This window comes from Cupressus sempervirens, chromosome 10 (assembly GCF_028749045.1).
Source record: "Cupressus sempervirens isolate cs-2001-9-10 chromosome 10, ASM2874904v1, whole genome shotgun sequence".
NCBI classification, from domain to species: Eukaryota; Viridiplantae; Streptophyta; class Pinopsida; order Cupressales; family Cupressaceae; genus Cupressus; species Cupressus sempervirens.
Window position 1 is genome coordinate 758,621,658 of NC_143127.1, and position 21,584 is coordinate 758,643,241.

A 21,584-nucleotide genomic window follows, 5' to 3' on the forward strand; every position below is an offset into this window, starting at 1 on the left:
TTAATTTGTGGGGAAGCTCTTGTGGTACTTATTTGGAGGGAAATAAAGGTAAGTAAATATCTTCAAAACCTTAGCCTCGAGAGAGTTAAACTCAAGTTGACCTTAAGTCAAAATCAATGAAACCTAGCTAAGCTTGTAACAAGCTTGTCTTACAATATAATGGCGGCCAAGAGTTTAATCATTATAAAGAACAGCATTCTTTCAAGAGGAACGTGGTTTCCATTCAATAAGGGCAGATTTAGCAGATAAAGTGAGATTTCAATTGTAAAAACGACAGTTTATATGATGGGACAGAAGTCTAAACGCAAACAGAGGATTTCATAAGCAAAGAGCGGCAACCTAAAAGTAATTAACCAGCAAAAAGGAATGCCAAAGAAGACAGATGAGTAAAAGAACGAGAAGCTTCAATAAATAAAATGCTAAAACATAGTGATAATAGCAGCCTCAATGTAGAAGAGCAAAAAATTAGGGAAAATATTGGACCTCTCATGAAAAAATCAGATAGACAAAGATGAACAGCATTTTCCATAGAATGAACAAGAAGAACAGAGCGAGGGACAGCTAATTCTAAAGAGGGATGTGAGTTTCTTGATAGAAATGAGCCACAAAATGCAGATCTATTTCTTGAAAAGGTTAGTGACAGTCGCAAAATGTAGCACAAAAGTCAGATAGTAAAAGGACAACAATCACAGTTAGTGAAAGACAAGGTCAAAAACAATGTTGGCATGGTTATGGACATAGACACATGTTACTGAGAGCAAAGCATCAATAAACAATTTTCCAATTACAGTGAGATATGAAGGTAAGAATCATTTATATCTAAATATCTCAATGTATCGAAGCAATGTTCAATGAAGAATATGAAGTAGAGATTTCAATAATAGATCAAAACTGTGGGATTTTCTCCTATAATATATATAAAATAGTGATTAAGGCATTGTTCTTGTAGAACAGAGGTGTTTACACTATGCAAAAAGAAATGGAGAGAGATCAAAGGTCAACACAAAAGGGTTAGACCAAATCAAGGGCTTGTAAACAGTCTTGTAGATACCAAGAACAGTAGAATGGTGCTTCTCACATACCATAAAGCAATGATATAAAGACAATGCTAAATGCAATTTAACTACAAGTAGGTAAAAGAAGACTATCACAGCTAAAGGATAAATGCAACAGTCCAAAGAAACAAGAGATCAAGAGCAGTCATGGAGTGGATAGATGTGCTTTTTTGTCCTGTATAGCGACAGCGAAGACCATGATGGCCGGTAACAGATCAAATCCTTAAAACAGTGAAGCATAAATAAGAGAATTGATAAAATCAATCATATAAAATAACTTAAGTGCAAAGCAGTGATGGGACAATCTTGGACGAAAGTAACAGTGAAAAGAGAGACTAAACGGTCAAGAAGCACAAAAATAATATGTTTTAGTCTTTAGATAAGGATAATAATGTTCAAGATGTTCAAATCAGTGATTCAGAAGATAATGACACATGCAGTGTTATACAACAAAGGCCAAGTTCACTAGTAATTATACATCATGCAAATTAGTCAATCAGTTTGAATTTCTGTTGGAGGCCTAAAAGCAAAGAGAATTTGAGGGGTAAACAGTAGTTGGACTTACTTAAAGACCCCATATGGGTGGAACATAAGGAAGGAGGCAGTTTAAGGCCTGCTAACAAGGTGTTTCTTTCGGTTGTAACCTTGTTTTTGGTGTCTTTTTTATCCTATTCTCAACCCAAGAAGAACTTTTATGCAAGTTGGAGGAGAAATCAAAGTTGAAGACCATCGGTTCAAACAAATGTCAAGATCCTCCTTTCAGATCAGAGGTTCAGTTCCTTCAATCTGTTTAGTTTAGGCCTTCCTTTCTATAAGGCATTCTGTTATTTCTTTCTTTCTAGTTCTATTCTCTTGACTTTTGAACACAACAAATGTGGAGCAGCATTGTAACTCTTAAATTGAGACTTGTATGGCTATTATAGGACACCTTTTGATCTAAGTTACTGATTTGGGTGCACCAATGCATGATTTATTTTATTTCTTTTGTTTTTTTTTTTGCGGGGGGGGAGGGGTGGTGGGGGTGGTTGAATGCATTTCGGCGTGTGTGTGTATACATCCAAAGAAATGCAAGAAACATTACTATAAAGTTAGAAATATAATTGATGTAGGTGTTGTTATAAGATAACAATATATATACATTTATAACAAATAACAATGAGCACTAAGTTTATCTATAATATATAAAGGGAAATGACCTGTTCGGTGTTTCCATTTATTATGTGTTTATACCTCTTGTTCAAACTCCTGCCAGTCCTGTAAACTGTTTTCCCTGAGAATTTTGACTGTGACAGTTGTTTGTATTATTTCACCTTTGTAAATGATGACATACCCTCCTCCAAGCTTCTCAGATTTCATCAAAAGTGTACTCACTGAATTCAAGATTATGAGAAGAATACAATGTGGAAGACAGGGTTTGGAGCTGTGGTCTCGAATGCAAGCAATCTTGAAGAAGCCTAATTTGAACTTTCCCCTACAAAATGCGGTGATTTTGTTCTGCCATCCCAACAAGCTTTTGTTTGCTATCATGTACAATTTCCAAATAATGTTAGTTAATACATATCTGAAATAACACCAATGATCAGTAACATGAGGAAGAAAGAAGGGGTTTGCACACAATTAAAGACCATCAAACAGAAGCATGAGTGATTAATATCCATCATGAAGCATCTGCTTCCAAGCACCTCCCCATTAAGAAGCATCCGCTCCTGCATCCAACCTCCAAGCAAGTGCATCCAAGATCTTAGCTTTTGATTAATAAATATGAGGTCTTTTACATTCTATGAGCTTCTTTATTGTGCAAATATTTTGAAATGATGGATGTGATCACGTGACTTTGGTTTCTGTCTCATTTCCATTTCCTTTATGGAAATTCAGAAAGTTATTGCAGGTTATTGCTTGTGTTTATCAATTAGAAAATAGAGGTTATGATGTGATGCCTTTTGTAACTCCTTAATTCTGTCCCTAACGCTTATAACCTGGTTTTAAATCATTTTTGCAAAGGACATCTGAAATTCTAAGTTGTGTATGTCTTGCTTTGATAGTTTAGTTGTTTAAAATTGTGTGTTCAAAACATAAGTATAATTCTGAAAATGCATTTGATGTGTCACCCATTAGGAAGATAGGTTTTTTCATTTGTAAGCTTCTGGATTTGATTGTGTTGAGAGTTTTTAGCATCAACGTTTTGGAGCACACTCTATGATCCATCATCAGGATGAAAGAGTGACGTTCTGGATTTGATTGTGTTAAAAGTTTTTAGCATCAACATTTCGGAGCACACTCTGTGATCCATCATCAGGATTTTAGCATCAATGTTTCAGAGCACACTCTATGATCCATCATCAGCATGGATCACAGAGTGTGCTCCAAAACGTTGATGCTAAAAACTCTTAACACAATCAAATCCAGAAGCTTAGAGATGACATTCTAATGGATTATGGAAATTGGATTACATTAAGATAGGTTTTGTTTCAAAGCAATATCCCTACCTTCTCCCATTCAAGTAAAGATAGTTTTAGATAATCATAAGGGAACCGACCCATAATCTGGAGATTGATCTTAACAATAGGCAACCCACAAGCCTCAAGATCGTTCCATTTTGGGCAAGAATGGTAGCTTTTAAGTTTGGCATAGGGTGCAATCCTTGTGACAACAGATCTCTCTAAGAATATCTAGACCAGCTTCTATGTTGTGTACACTTTGGTTCATGGTCAACTTTAAATACAAAGATTATGGGTTTCAGTGGTTGAACTAGAATGATTAATATTATCTGCAGAAGAGTGACTAATCAGATTGACACAACAAGATTAACACAAAATTGGCCTGCAAAAATTCCATAATTAAAATTCCAGTGACAAACAGGGAAGCCTACAATGACAATTCTGAAACCATCTACACACTCAGTTAGTTGTAACTTATGCTTGCCCTAGTTGCTGTGGTTATCTGCCAATACTTTCCCTGATTTGTTAATGCAAAATTAAATTATGAATGCTCTCCAAATTGTATGATTATTCTTCTATGATCCCAAAGCTAGTCGACCATGACGATATAAAGAAATTCTGATAATGTGAATTCATCATCCCTTAAGAGTGACTATAACTATTAAAGTCAATGTTTCCTACTTTACCATTTGACTGATGATAACTTATACTTGGGAAAATGAAACTAAAGTCCAAGTGACATATAAGGCCTTAGATGTAACAGGATGCTAACAAGAAACTAGGGTAGCTTGCATTGAGTCAAATATTGTGAAAAAGGATGGCTAATGAAAGGTATTAAGGTTACCTAAACAATTAACATAAAAAATGCCTTTGTTAGAGAGCATGAACTATAAAGAATACAATAAGAAATGGAATTCAGTCCATCAATGCAATGAAAATGGTATAGCAGTAGCACTCGATACTATATCGTTACATTATTTATTGTAGTGGGAAAGCATGCAGTAGGATATCTTACAATATCCATTTGATACATCGAAGCCCAGTGAATTACAACATGGAAGGCAGTGGGAAATTTCTGAGACTTCACCCATATCACAATTCATAATAACTTATAATACTAATTTTATTAGTAACTATTTCTATGACAACCCCTCTTTTAGTCTAATATCAACTTAATTTTATGCATATTGGATACTAATATACAAGTAAAACTCGTCACTCACTCTGACAGTGGCTGCCATAATTACCTCTTTAATCCACCAACAAAAGATTCCCCCACCCTGCCAAGTTTAAAATTTTCTCTATATCAGAAAAAGAGACTACCATCTCTCTCTGATCACCTAGAGGAAGGCTTGTTAATATTTTAGTCCCTCTTCCTTCAAGTATATCTAAGAATTTCAAACCCCCAATATGTTGAGCAGGTTGAATAATTTAGAGGGGGGTGAATCAGTTATTCCTGCACATTTTATAAAACTTTTTGTCTGACGGTGAATACTTATCAATCAGCAATAACAGCTTCTAATCTATTGGTTAACACAGTAAACATTCAAAGTAGATATAAACAAGAACACTGACACAATGAACACCAAGATTTATGTGGAAACCCAAATTGGGAAAAGCAACAGAGAAGCTAATTCTCGTGGATTGAACACTTGTAAGGGTGACACCTATTAAGGTGATTTTTAAAAGAGACTCACTGTCAATTTTTCTTACTGCGATTTGGCTCACTGCGAGTTGGTTCACCACTGATTGGACTAAATACCAAAACTACAATAAAGGCTCACTACCAGTACAAATTAGGCTCACAGGCTTATATTCAGAATATAAGACATGAGAATTGAGTCTTGTTTGAACACATGGTCACCGATACTCTGCACCTCGGTCTGCTACAGATTTGCACTCACTTTGCATATTACTCGCATACAAGCATCATGCATTCCATCAATCAACAACTTGAAATCTTCACTCCTCTTATATAGCTTGCTGCCCTCAAAACTCTCAGTCAAAACATATTTGAAATCGATCACCAAGACATCCCCAGGGTGGCGAAGGAATGGAAATTGAACCACCATGACCAAAACAACGCACCTCATGCAATACAAAGTGCAACTCCAACTCCAAGACCTTTGGTACCAATGGATATATTCAGCACATTGCACACAAGTAGCTAGGACCAAAACTGGTGCAGAAGCACCCTGACCATCTCCATGGAATTTTGAGCCTTAATTAGCATGTGTTGAGTCTTCATAGGTTAGTGTATTAGTTGTTCCAATTCATGTTATTAAGTGTTCAATTAAGGTCATGTTGACCAAGTCCATGTTTTAGGCAATATGGGTCAAAGTGAGTCAAAAGTGAAAAAATGCCATACAAAAACAAAAATGGAGTGTAATGAAGTGTTAAAATGTCATGATGAGCTTTTAGACCTATTTAGGGTGCCTAGAAAGCATATGAAAGCATAAAATGCAAATATGTGCAAAAAATGTAAAATTGTCAAAAAGTTGCTGTCAGCAATTTTTGCAAAAAAATGACAAGTTTTGGAAGATAGACAGTCATCCATCTTGGACAAGCTCTTAGAGGAGATGAAAGGTCATGATTTTTTATAAAACAATGTAATCTCACGTGGAGAGAGGAGAGAGGATATGTGGTGAAGAAAGGTGAAGAGCATGTGTGTGATTTTGTATAATAAATCAGTATTTTGTGAAATCCTACTGGTATACTGGTATTGACTGCAATTATAATACTTTCATCCTTATTCCTTGGAGTGATGATCCTCAAGCTTCTTATATATGTGGTAATGAAGCATAGTATTGTTATTGAGATTTAATGTTGTCTTGAAACATTGGGTTATTGTAAAAAACTTACTACTTGCTCTTAGACAGTAAAGGCTGCATATTTCCAGAGGAAGGTATCTCAGTGCATGCATGTTTTCATTTCGAGGATATAGAGAAGATTGTTGAAGGTTCTGTGTTGTTAAGGTTGTCCCCCATGAGTCTACACTATAACTCTGTCCACCCATATCAGCATGTTATCTGCTGTTGTAAGCAAGAAAAACAGCGAATCAGTATTCTTGAAAACGGGACAGTGACTTAGTTAGAGTTTGCGTGAATGTTTGGAAGATTGTTTCCTTTCATAGGATGAGTGAAGAACTATTTGGAAGAGAAGAAAAGACGAGATACTGGAGTTGGGAGTCAGCCACTGCATTCAGCAATAAAACCCTCATTGAAGGTAAGGGTCTGAAGGTTTGGGTATATCTCCACAAGGACTAGGAGCCTGAAAGTCAGAAGTTTTTAAGATCTTGATAAGGTAAAACTATAAACAAGTTCATTTGTTGTTGTTATTTGAGAGTTTTGGTGAGTTATTTCTTGAGTATGTGTTTTAAGCCTACTAGCCTAGATTAGGGCCTGCAAGTTGATTGCCCTAATGATCAGTTGAAAACTTAAGATTTTGGAATCTAATAGAATTCAGTAAAGGGTGTTTGAATCTGCCTTTAGTTTTGGTAAATGTTAGAAGAGTTTGATTTCTTACCTAAATTCAAGGTAGGGCTACAAGGAAGAGCCCTCATTAGGCCTGTTTGTGAGAATTAGTGTTTTAAGCCCACTAAGGTATGTAGAACCTATTGAAAGGTTGAAATCACTTTATTGGCAATGAGTTAAGCCTTTTGGAAGCAGTTTGGAGAATGGTGTTGTGAAAAATCCTAGAGGGTGTAAGGTAGTGGAGGTATTGTGAGGTGTGAAGGATAGTTGTTTGGGTATTGTGGAGATTAAAGTAGAGATACTTGGAATAGGTGAGGGTGGCATGAAGAATAGGCCAACCACCTAGTCTATAGCCTTGGAAGAGTCCTGAGGGACTGATGGCAATATGTTTGGTAGGCTTGGATGAAGCCTAGTTGTAAGAGTTTGATTATAAGAAACCAGTATTACCACCTCCTCCTTACATCAGAAACATAAATACACACTCCAAATAGAACTAATCCAAAACACACGATCTACCACATATTGCGCACAAAGTAAATCTCATACCAAAACAGACAAGGATAAAGAAATTAAAGTGCATCCTTCGGTGAACACCATAATTATACAAGCCTAGGAGACGCAGGGACGGGGGACAAGGGGACAAGTTTTCGAGACATGGGGAAAAAGGGGCCTTAATTTGGGGACGGCGAGGGGATGGCGGTGGGTGACAAGGGTGGAGGGGGAAAGGGGTTATATAGTATATACTATACATATGATACTTATAATGCTAATTACGAAAAGATGTATAACAATATAAGATATAAATATGAAATATAAGTTCATCAAGACTATTATTGCATTGAACATCGACCAATGAACTATAGAAAAGATCTAAGTTATAACTTCTAACTTCTATCGAATCAATTAAATAATCAAAGATTAAAGATTCAAATTCAAAAGTCATAGATATCTATTATCAATTTAGCAAAAGTATGAGTATCAATATCTCATCATAATTCAATGTCATCATAAACTTAATTATATCAAGTAGCATCAAGCATAATATGATCACAATGTTCAATGTTCAATGGTTCAAACTTCACATATCCAAGCCTCAATATAAAAATCAAGTAGACACTACAAAATCAAAAGACAAAATGTAAAGTACTCAAGGCCCAAGGGCTACCATAATACAAGAGGCTGCCTAGAGGCTTCTAATCATCCATGTCAAGCTAAGGCTCGGGCTTAGCAAACTCATCATCTAAACTCTCAACCTCTTCAAGGGGAAGTGACAGGAGAGGAACACCAACCAACCCTACATTAGAAGTATCTACATCCTCATCAACTTGGGATGGATCCTCTGGCTCTACATTCCATCATGTTGCAGGGCTCTCCTTGTACACACGTGTCTAGTGATCTTTGATACGCAAGGCACAATGTTCAACCACTAGCTTCTCTACTTTCTCAGAGTTAAGTTTTTTCCCTTAAGAGAGTGAATGAAGCTATAAGTAGACGAGTTCCTCTCAAAAGCTAAAGAGCTGGAAACCTATGATAGAAATCAAATGACTAGTATGAGAATCAAAAATTTGAAATTCATAACTACAAGTAAAAGTGAAATCGAAAGTGGAAACATATAATTAAAAATTTTAATAATTAGGATTTAGGTTCTACAGTTGAAGAACAAGAAACCTAAGACAAGAGACGGACGACTAATGTGGTAGTTGTTGATTTGGGTCCATAAAAATTCCACCATAAAATAGGATCCTCGTGTGTCATTGTTTTTATGTCGTCCTTTGCTCTAGTTGGATAGCCCCTAAGAGTAGCGAATTTGATCCATCCAGTGTGAACCTATCAATGCACTTGAAGAATCCTTCATCTAAAATTCAAATTTTAAAATCAGTAAATTAAAAAATTAAATATTCAAAGTGTAAGTGTACTAACTTTAAACTTCTATGACAAAGATCATTGGATTGATTGGTATTACAATTACATAATAATTGATAAATTTATTAAATTATTAAATTGATAATAGATTACCTCATCATCATTCAGTGGTGTAAGTCTCCCAAGCCTAGGCATGTATCACTTTGGATTCAATGCATAAGTAGCCATGTGCAAGGGAGTGTTGAGGCTATCCCATCTACTTTGAATAATAGGCTAAATGTGCTCAGTGTAAAATGCTAAATTGGGGTCCCTCTCTCGCACATTTGCCCTCATCAAACCAAGCATAGCATAAATCCACTTGTACACCTCTCCAAGGGTAGTTGCATCCCCATCCCCATATCTGATGACCTAGAAAATTGGGATGATGATAGAGAAAATGTATTTTTCATCACTCCAAAATACATCGCTCTTCGCTATCTCCTTCACCCTCATCCCCTACTCTGTCTTGGACCCATCCCACATATTCCACTCATTAGTCATAACCATGAGTTGCAATGGCTCCTGCAACTCAATCATTCTCTCCAAATGAAGTAGGATGCATATCGGGTCTCAAAAGTTTTCAAAGTCTCTTTTGTAATGCTCCTGATCTCTTTTGTAATGCTCCTGAAAAGGGCATGTGATGTGTGGTGATTGCAAATAAACATTTGCACATTTCTAACATCTCTCACTACTCCCCTAATCTAGGCAATGGTCCCCATATCCTTTAGTGCATTGTTCATGGCATGCATACAACATGATATTCACCAAATATGTTTGTTAGATGTCTCAACAAGTCTACACACAAGTGTTGCATCTGTCACTACATGGACCACAATTTGTGGCCCAACCTCCTCAATAACATCCTGAAGGATTTTAAACTGAAAATCAGCATCCTTTCGATGCCTTCAACGGTTAATAGCCTTGCGAAAAAATGGCCCCCTTGTGTAAATAGTGATGATATTGATGAGTGGACGGTTCCTAATGTCCGTCCACCCATCCATGATGATGTTGCAATCATACTCCTCCCGAACTGGCCTCAAGTTCTCCTTCTCTATACCAATCTTGGCATACTTTTTGTCCAAAACTGTAGTCCGCAATTTGTGCTCACTTGGTGGCACAAATGACGTTCCTCCCTTTGCCACTAGTTGCATCATCTCCTTATAATGAGGATACCGTGTCACAAGAAGAGGTATGCAATTGGAAAAAAGAAATCTGCCAATGGCACCCTCTATCTCCTCTCTCATGTAGGCATTAAATAAATCAGCTATGGGGTTACTTTCATATCACACCTTTCTTTTCCCCTTGCTAGATTGTGCTTGAGGCATAGCACTAGATGTAGAAGGACCTAAGGCTGCTCCTCCAAATGATGTAGCTCTTTGTTGTGGTCTAGGAGTAGAAAAATGTGGCTGCCCCTACTCATAAGTTGCTGAAGACTCTAAACCTATTGCCTACCAATCAAGGTGGTAGCTACCTCAACTCTCAATTCATTTGAAAAACCCCAAAGCTTAGTGAACTCAAATATGTAATGCAAATTTTTTGCTTTCATCAAGAACTTGCATGCACCCACACCTTTTCTTGTCCAAAAAAAGAAGTGTGTATTCACTCTAGTGATGCTACCAAACCATTCTATCCTACAAATGTTGCATTTCCACTTCCTTCTACCACCACCTAAAGTTGTTTGTGTAGTTATCTTTGTTGCAAACTGTGAGAGAGGAGATTTAGGGTCATAACTACCCCTAGCCCACTTTGCCAAAAGAGTGGAGGGGCAATCTATAACTGGTGGACAGGTGGCCAATTATCTGCTGATTGTGAATCGGTTTCCTCATTCTCTTCATCATGCTCAACCTCGGGATTATAATCTTCTTGGATGCTATGAGAATGGGCCTCTAAATCCATCTCATCATCACTGTGATTTGACACAATTCAGTCATGACCTTGGGAGCTCATTTTCACACTGCATTTCACAAAATGATAAAAATATAAAATAAATACATGCTTTTAGCCTATGCCCTTCTTCAAAATCACAATTTTTTAAATTAAAATTGAAGTAAAAAGTTTGGAAATGAAACAAGAAACCTCTATTAAAATCTAGAAATGATATTCAACTAAGAACTAAAAACTACAAACTAGAAACAAAAAACAATGATTTTGGCTTGAAATCAGAAAATAAAATTTAAAAACCATGAAAAACCCTACCTTTTGCTTCAAAAATCTCTTGAACAAGCTAAAAAATCTCGCTTCTCTTCTTCTTGCTCCTTGTACTCCTCTTTGCCTTCCACACAATCTCTTCACTCAAATAATCACCCTTTTATGAGCTCTTCACTCTTCTTCTTACTATTGTTGCAAAAATTGGAAAACCATGAAATGAAGAAATGAGAAAATAGAGAATTAATGGGCTTTAAACCTCTAAATGGACCCCACATACCCTAAGGTTAGAAAACAATAAAAAACAATATATTAAAACCTTTTAATTTATTTGGGTCCCAAAACGGGGGACGGTCGATCATCCCCAACAAGGACGCAGGGACATCCCCTACCGGCAGTGCAATGGTGGCATTGTTGAGGATGCGATAATGTCGTGCTCCCGTCCTAGATGCATCCCTGTCTCGATTGTGGCGGGCAAAAAATGTCGGGGATGCGTCCCTGTGTTACTATGGCGAACACTTACAAGCTATTTGTGCACATCAACCAAAACACCAAACCTATTGGTACACAACAACCAATAGACCAAAAGTTAAAATGTGAATGAATATGTTGACATCAATAACAAACATTAATGACAACATGGATAGCATAAACCTTGCTTTATAGCAATGTCCCCTTTTGTCATCAAAGGAAACACTCATCAATAATAAAGCATACAAAACTTCTCTGCCTTTGACATCAATGACAAAGGACCAAGAACTCCTTACTAACATACTCAGCTCCCCTTGAGAGAAAGCTGCCAAGCATTGATCCAGAAAAGAATAGACATACAAATCACTAGACCAATGCACACACTAGTGCATTTAGTAAGCATTAAGAAGTGGCAGAACACACCCAACTTCCCCCTGAGATACTCAAAAGTATCCTTGCACAAAGGTTTGACAAATATGTTTGCAATTTGCTCCTTTCACCAAAATTGATTCCCATATCCTTCAAAGTTTGTTTCATCCATTATAAATGGGCAAAATAGGAGGATGTTGCAATATACTCTAATTCAATAGTTGATAATGTTACAAAATCTTACTTCTTGCTTGACCAAGCAACTAACCAAGAGCCAGAAAAATAAATTTTCCACTAGTACTCCTTTGGTTATCCAAGCAACCTTTTGTATATGCTATTAGCATGAAATCTAGGCACTTTGGATACCATAATACAAATTCTTATGTTCCTTTTAAGTATCTAAAAATCCTCTTTATTGTCATAACATGTGATTCTTTTGATTCTTGCTGAAATCTAACTACCATAACATCTACATACATGATATATGGTCTAGTAGCAGGTAGATATAACAAACCCCCATCATTGATCTACACTTGCTTGCATTTTCTTTCAGTGACTCATCCTCTTTAGTCACATCTTACAACCAGTAACAATAGGAGTGCATACTAATTTAGAGTTTTCCAAACCGAACTTCTTCAACAACTCCTTCACATACTTGGATTGTGAAATAAAAAATCTTTTACTATTTTGATTCACTTGCAATCAAAGAAAGAAATTCAAGTCACCAATCATTTACATCTCAAATTCCTTTTGTATATCTTCAGTAATTTTTGATAGACCTTGAAATTCTTATATGTTGCAAAGGGCAAGAACATTTTAATCACCTCCATCTAAGCAATAAGGGCATAAACTTTATCCAAATTATTCCTTCAAACTGACAGTAGCCCTTGCATACTAATCGTGTTTTGTTCTTTAGCACTATACCATTCTCATCCAGCTTATTTCAGTACACCCATTTTTTACCAATTACATTTTTGTTTGTCGGTCTAGGTACAAATTCTCATGTTTGATTCTTCTCAATCTAGTCAAGTTCTTCTTTCATTTCTTTAACCCAAGTTTGATATTGCATGCTTCTTTTAAGTTAGACTTAGTTTTTTTAAATTAAACATAGCAAGTTCTTCTTTCATTTCTTTAACCCAAGTGTAACATCTTGTTTTCCCTGGTCTTAATTAAGAAATATCATATCAAAGAAATACAGTTATTACTTCATTTTCATAGGAAGACAGTTATATCAGTTAGGTTCATGTGAATGAGATTAACAGTTATAAATACTTAAACAGAAAACTAATAACTAACATCTGAAAACACCATCAATGAATTTACTATGGAAATTTAAATTCTACATACCATGGAATTCGAACCTAAAATCAAAGTAGGGATGCTTCTGCAATCAGCAAAATTAATCCACAAATATCACTTAGGATCAATTGACGATTACCATCAAATAACACTATATCAAAATCAAATGATGATTACCATTAAATACCACTATATCAAAATCAAATGACGATTACCATCAAATACCATTATATCATTTAAGGCATCACATACCACTATATCAATTAGGGCATAAGATACCACTGTATCATTTAGGGCTTCAGATACCACTATATCAATTAGGGCATCAATTACCATTGGATCATTTAGGGCATCAGATACTACTGTATCATTTAGGGCTTCAGATACCACTGTATCATTTAGGGCATCAATACCACTATACCATTCATTTCCTTTTGATTGCTTAACTGTGGCAATAACATAAGATTAGAAGATATGCTCATAATCATCATTCTTATAAATGAAAGACTGAACTAACAATCCATCAAATAAATCTATCTCTTGCAAATAAATATATTCCACATTCAGTTAAAAGATGAATCGATCTAACTGGTTGCCAATTATATTGACGATAAGAGTTGCTTTCATTTAAAGAAATAACTGTAACGATGATACAACTCAATTAATCTTACCTTCTACTTGAATATACATCATAAAAGTAAAAATACATGTTTCCAACAAACGTTTGAATGCATAGCTTATCTTTATCTGATGCATGTCTGACATCTTGTGGTGCGGGGAAACATTGTCAGAGGCTTAACCACCCAACCTTGGACCATAACTTATCCCCACACAATCTCTAACGAGAAAGGCCCTCCCTACCCAAAATACACATGGAACATCTTGTCATCCACTGAGCATCCTAGTATCTAATTACACCACTTGACTTGGTAGCAGGAGAATACAATAAACATTATTAAGTATGAGCTATTAAGTAAGATTATTTAATTTATTTAATCATATCTGATTTCCACTTCTGTGTTCTTGCAGGTTTCATCTCACCTCTTCACATTTACATGGCTATACAGCCAGTGAGTCCTTGGTGTTTAGAACTTTTGAGCAATCTGCTCTATGCATAAATTCTACAAGGATTCATTGGCTAGTAATTCTTATCACAAATTGTGACTTGGAAGAATATGTTCTTGAGACCAGTTGAAAATATTATTGAATTTTGATTTCCAAACAGAATATTTCATTCAATTTTATTGCATTTAGAAAACTCTCTCTTAAGAGGTTCCATTCGACTTTATCTATGATGATTCTGGTTGTTATGAAAGTTAAAATAAATCAATAACAATTGACATGGAACATTCAACAAGGCTAATAACGTAACATGAGTGAAATCTGAAAAGTGACGAAGTCTCTGAGCCTAGCTGGCCTCTATGGAAATCAATTTAAAACATTGGAATAACACAATCTGGAATGATTAACACATGACCTAATATAAATTTGGAAATGCCAGAGCCTTTGCTAGACGCTGGATATCTTCTTTCCTTCAAATGATTTCACAATGTATAGAGGCGGCTTCAACTTCAGCAAAGAGAAAAACGTACAGCAGCTAATACAAGGACGATAACACTTGCAAAAAATCTTGTGTCTAGCAGACATTCGATGGTTGTATAAAGTCGGGACTTTGAGCATTGATAAAATAACAGAATAAGGGAGGAGTCGGGTTTAAAAAGGAGCCGAACTTGATTATGATAGTCAAGTGTATGGAAAGGGCGAAAAGTTTTTACTGAATAATATCGTAGCACAACAAGGCAGTCGGGTGTATTTAAAAAGATGTCCGCCTCTACACAGCTCCAAATTAAAAAGAATAATCATGACTTCTTGGCTTCCGTAACTTAAAAGATCATTTGTCAATTTATTTTGCAAAGTGTTTAATCGATTACAATCAAGAAGAAAAATAAAAAGGATGGAAGAAAAGTTGGAAAGTTATAATTCGATTATTGTTATAATTTATATTTACATACGTTCATGTAAATATATTAATGTGGTGACATCATTTTATTATATTATTATAATATAATGGTGCCATTTCATTTTTATATCTATATGTATGTATATACATATATTATAATAATATAGTAAAAGATCATTTAAATTCCTTTGAGGTACATTTTAAATTTTAATTATATTATTTTATGTTTTTTAGATTATTTATTTAAAAGCTCATGCGGTTCCATTGATTGTATCCTGATGTTCAAGTCGCTACGTTCTCAACCCATTTGCCCACTGATGGTGATGCTCCTGTGCCCAATTCTTTTCTGACAATGTTTCCCCCCTTCGACATGCTACCTACAAGGAAATTCTCCGCAATTAAACCATATTACCATAACAAGTTATTTAATCATAAATAATCATCCGCCTATTCAATTCCAAGAATTCGTGATAAATAATCAACTAGCATGTTATCTTCACATGAAAGTATAATGACTACCCATCTTACCATTTCGCAGGATTATAACAAATTTAACTGTCAACTGACTTCATGTGAACCACAACGGCTATATTTTAAGTTAGGTCAAAAATTGGGATGTAACACCAAGTTTGATCATTGCATGCTTCTTTTAAGTTAGACTCAATTTTTTATATTAGACATGGCGAAACCTGCTCTTGTATTACTCTACTTGTAGTGACTACTCTGTTTCTTATTACCAATAATTTGGTTTCTGATTTTCTCAATGATTTTTTTGAACGTACCTTGGTTTTTTAGTTGTAGATGTTGGAGTTTGTCTTGTTTCCTCCTCTCGTCATTCTTTTCTTTGTCTTCTGCATCAAATTCATAATCAAAGACTTTCTCGAGTGCTTTTTGAAAGTCTTCACTAACCCTCACATTTGCACTTTCACCAATCATGTTCAGTGTCTTATTGTAACATCGATAGACTTTGCTCTTGGTGGAATATCCCAAAAATATTCCTTCATCAGCTTTGTTGTCACACTTGCATGGGTTATCTTCATCTCTCCAAATGTAACACTTGCTTTCAAAGATTTTGAAGTATTTTGTTATAGGTGCTCTCCGAAGCCATAATTCATATGAAGTCTTTCATATTTCTTTTTGTACAACACTCTGTTTAGTGTGCATGTAGCAGTGTGTACACACTCTCTCCAAGATACTTCTAGTAGATTTGCTTCTTTTAATCAATGTCCTTTCTACAACATGTATTGTCTGATTCATCCTTTCTACAACAGCACTTTGTTGTAGTGTTCTAGTTGTAGAAAATTGTCTCTTAATGCCCATGTTTCTCAAAATACTCTTCAAATTCACCAAAAGTAAATTCTCTGCCTTGGTTAGATTTCAAACATTTTATCTTTCTATCGCATTCATTTTCAACTCTAGCCTTGAATATCTTGAACTTCTCAAAAGCCTTTGATTTTTTCAGTTAGAAATGCTACCCAAGTATATCTTGAATAATCATCAATAAAGAGAATATATCTCTCATGTCAGTATACACAAGTTCTAGTAAATTGGTAGATGAATGATCTTCTTCCTTTAATGATTCTCTCTTTTGAAATCCTTTCTGACATTCTTTGCATATAATATTGTCTAGTTTTCTCAATCTTGATAAATCTTTTATTATATATGATGAACTTATTCTTACTAGATTCTCAAAATTGAAGTGACACATCCTTTTATGCCAAAGCCAATTGTCATCAATCTAAGATAGAAAACACCCTTCAGTAGCTCCTTCAAATTGGTACATATTTCTTCCAATTCTTTTCCCAATTGCGATCACTGCTCTAGATCTCTTTGTGATCTCACATCCTTCATTCATATACACAACATCATAGCCATTTTCACAAATCTTCCCAACAATCAAGAAATTGTGACATAAACGCTTCACATAATAGACCTTAAAGACATCAATTTTCCACAATCCATCATATAGTAGCAACAATTTCTGGAAGTGATTGTGTTGGAATTTTTAGCATCAACACAATCGCTGTTACAAGCGGTTAAGCCATGTCATGAATCCCGATGGGGAAGGCTGGCGATTAGTCCAACAATTCCTCCTTCAGTGTTACCCGAGGAGCTTCGAACTTGTGACCAAGCTTTGATACCACTTGTTACAAGCTAGAGTTGTCGTTGCACCAAAAGATCGACCTGTTAATGCCCGATACAACCACTAGACTTATAGAACACAGGGGGCAGTTAAGCCATGTCATGAATCCCGAAGGGGAAGGCTGGCGGTTAGTCCAACAATCACTTCCAGAAATTGTTGCTACTATAATAGACATTGCCAATGTTACTCTTCCTAGAAAAAGTATTTGATCCTTTACCAACAATATGTTGCCATATCATCACCAAATCTAATAGGACTACCATCATAATGTTCAAGTTTTCTGAACTTGTTTTTATCTCTAGTCATATGACGAGAACAACCACTATCTATTAACCATATATTTTTGTTTTTCTAAAATATAAATCAATTTCAACATGCACATCAATTTCAACACAGATGTTAGAAATGTCAATCTCTGATTTCTCTTTTCTTCAAGCATAAAACAAGTAATCTTCTCTTTCTGACTTATCTTTTGAACGTCTACCATCTTCATTATCATAATAAGCTTTCTTGTTGAATCTTTTAAACTTGTGTCAACATCTAGTAGCCAAATGACCAATCTTGCATCTCAAACATTTCAAGGGTAACACCTTTGTATTCATCAGTACCTTTCTTCAGTCTTCTTGCAAAGTTTACATCTAATTCATCTGATCCATCATTTAGTCAGGTTCTTCTAATTTAGTCGCCTTGAAAGTTGTCTCGAATCTGCTCGTCTCTTCCAAACTTCCTAAGCAAAAATGCGGTTGAAGTTCCCAACAACTACTCTTTAGTGAACTTCTTCAAATCATAAACCTCTTGTGTTGTTGAGATCTTGACACTATAACTATCAAGTAATGTTATCAAAATATTATCCATAAAATCTTCACTAGTAATGGTGCCTCCTTTGCTCTTGACTTTGTTTAATACATTCTCAACTCTCTGAAAGTAGCTTTTAATGTCTTCATCTTATTTCATTCTTAGATTCTCTAGTTGTCAACTTCTAATTTATCCCTATCATTTCATTCATAGATCTCTTTCCACTTTCTCCAAATTTCCTAAGGAATTTTCAAATAAATAACTTTAGTTAATTATGCCTTAGATAAAGCACTAGCAATAGCACAACTTACCTTCTCATTGTCCTCATATGCTGAAATATCATCTTGAGTTTGAAGCCCATTCTAAGGAAATACATACTTTGTCTCCACAGGCCACCTAGTCTTCTTGTTAGAATGTTTAGAATAACTGAGAGGGGGGGTGAATCAGTTATCCAAGGTCCAAATGTACCAATTGAACAATCAAACACTTAAACTACTTCAGATCTTAAGATTCTATAGCTCGGTCTCTATACTCAACTTTTTTATTGACATCAACCAACAGTCCACTATCCTAAATATAACAAACTCACAGAATGTAAACATAAATAGTAAATCACCACAAATAACATCCACACAAGTTTGACACTAGGATTTAATATAGAAACCCAATTTCGAAAAAATCACCAGTAACATGTCACCAATCTTTTCACTCTTCTGAAGTGAGCTCTGTTAGTGCGAACCATGTTAAAGGTTTACAAAACACATTGTTAATAATGACCTTGTTAAAGGATTTAATCACCTTGTTAAAAGTGGCCTTGTTAGAGGACTTTAGAACATTCCATTAGAATGCCACCTTGATTAAAGGATTTACATATAACTGTTAGGTCAACCCTAGATTAAAGAATTTCAAATACTAATACAATAGTTAGAAAGTAACAGCAGGTTTTGATCTGTATAGTACAACTCACTTTGCAAACTCAGATCTCTATTCGGCTCCCATGCTAATCCATTGACTGTCCTTCATTGTCATCTCAATCTCTAATTCGCTTGGCAATCCCTCAAGCAATCATACTTCTCCTCTTCTCAACTCTTCTCAGCCTTCTGCTCAAATTTGCCAATCAATAGCATCAACACACTATTCCAACCCTTTTAGGTCTTCACCAGCACTTGCACTCACACTCTCTCTTACATTTTAAACTTGGCCCTTATACCTCCTTAAATAGGTAATTCTGATCTTTTGTCGTTTTACTCATCACCATAGATCTTAAGGTTTACAATTAGATTCAACACATACAATGAATCTGTCCACCTTCTTGGTTATCTTCTTCTTTTCTAGAAACTTCTCTTGGAATCCATTCTTTTGATCACTTACCTAATCCTTTCCTGGCATTAAATGATCCAGGTCATCCATCCTTATCTTCAACATGCTTTCCATATTCCAAGAAATCAACCTAGTCAGCTAGAAATCATGATTTCTCATAAACTATCAAAATATTGTTCCTCGGCCAACATTGCGTTTTGTCACTTCGTCATCGCTGTGTAACTCAATCGCTACTAAATCTTCTACTTGGTACATATACAGAAACTCAGTCAATAATGATGCTCGGTCGACACTAATTCTACTCGACTTGTACTAGCGCTCGATCGACACTAGTATCACTCGGCATGTATTTCAAGTTCCTTAATCTTTTGCTTTATTATTCGATCAAGCCCTATGCATTTGATCTATCTTTGATCACTTCTTCAAAGCTTTAGTATAATTGTCTTCTCTACTTATAATATGACTAAACAGTCACTTTATTTTGTCAAAGTCTAACTAATCAAGTGTCGATTGTAGTCTCTTCTCATAACTTCAACCTTTCCTCTAGGTACTTTTGTTATGACTAGCTTCTCGAATTCTCTTCATCAATCAAATAGATATAACACTCAAATTAGATAGCAAATTATCTTACCAATAAGATTTGACATCAATGACAACATAACAATTGTTCCAATTGTAGTTTCCAACAATCTCTCTTTCGCATTGATGGCAACACCTCTAGTTACCATGCAATCCAAAACATGTATTGTCTTGAGCAAACTCCCTCTATGTTCAAGTTCAGATCTTTAGTAATATCCTTAGTTTCATTCTGATTCTCATCCATGTATCCCACATAAGATATGAACTCCCTTTTTGATGTATATCCACTATCTTTAGATTTCTTTGTAACAACACCTCATATCCTCTTGTTGACTCAATCATGTATGGCTTATCAATAACTCGCATACTCTCCTTCTGAATTACATCTTCTCCCAACATCAAATTTCATGGTAGTCTCATCTTCTCTCTCTCGATAATCTCTCCCTCTTTGACACTAATACCAAAGACAGGTTAACTCATGCATCTTTTCCATGTAGATATCTTCATGTCAGTACTAAATTCTTCATCAGTCCTCTATGTATGACTGATACAATATTTTGTCCTTCCTCATTACTACCTTAGGCAACTCCTATATTAGGACCGTCTACATCAATTTGTAAGATATTCTAATCAACACATTTGATGCAATGCACCATTTCAGCTTAAATAGCCTTGTCTAGGGGAGTCGCCCTTAGTTTACCTCTTAGATATTCGTGAGCATCTTTAGGTAAAGTTTTAGTGAATATATTAGTTATTTGTTTTTTAGTGTTCACATACTCCAATTTCACTTCTTTCTCTTGAACTAGCTCTCTCAAGTAATGATACTTGATAGCAATATGCTTAGTCTTTGTGTGCATTACAGGATTCTTTGATATGTTAATAGCACTAATGTTATCACAATAGATAACAACTGGGTCAGTAATCTCTTCTTTCATACGTTTTAACAATTGCTTGATTCAAATGATATTTGAACAATTTACTACTGCTGCCACATATTCAGCTTCAGATGTTGATTGAGAAATGCAGTTTTGTTTCTAGCTTGTCCAAGAAATTAGTCTCTTACGTAGAAAGAATGCACCTCCCCTTGTGTTTTTTCTGTCATCAACATTTCTTGCCCAATTTGAGTTGGTAAGTACTTTTTGTTCAACCTTGTCATTCTTCTTGTAATACAATCCATAGTCTTCTGTGCCTTTCAGATATCTCAATGTCCTTTTCACTCTCATCATGTGATTCTCCTTAGGACTTGAAAAAAATCTTGCAACTATCTCAACTGCTAATGAAATATCAAGTTTGTTGTGAACAACACATTGTAGTTTTCCAATCATTGAACAATGTCTAGTTCACATCAGTAGAATCATCATTCTTAGATAACTTATGGCATGTGACTATAGGTGCAATAAATGGTCTTGAATCTTGCATTCCGAAAGTTTGTAGTATCTCCTTGATGTACTTGGATTGAGTAATGAAAATGCCTTGCTTCATTTGATATACTTGTAATCCAACAAAGATTTTTATCTCACCAAACATTGACATTTCAAACTCCATCTCATCAGCAAATGATTTGCATAATGCTTCTTTTCAACCAAATAAGATATCATCAACAAAAATTTCAGATAACAATACCTCATTGTTCTC

General features: G+C 35.4%; 1 protein-coding gene across 2 annotated transcripts in view; it reads right to left on the bottom strand.

The window, feature by feature from the left end:
* LOC149536081 (uncharacterized) overlaps nucleotides 1–21,584 on the bottom strand; it is a 57,612-nt gene that overhangs the window by 23,983 nt on the left and 12,045 nt on the right. Inside the window, exon 4 of one of the 2 annotated variants that reach the window (XM_089806656.1) lies at nucleotides 2,286–2,575. In XM_089806656.1, the coding sequence (XP_089662782.1) occupies nucleotides 2,286–2,575 (290 nt within the window). Of the gene's footprint in view, nucleotides 1–2,285; nucleotides 2,773–21,584 lie in introns of both variants that reach the window. The other variant, XM_089806657.1, reaches the window with a different exon arrangement.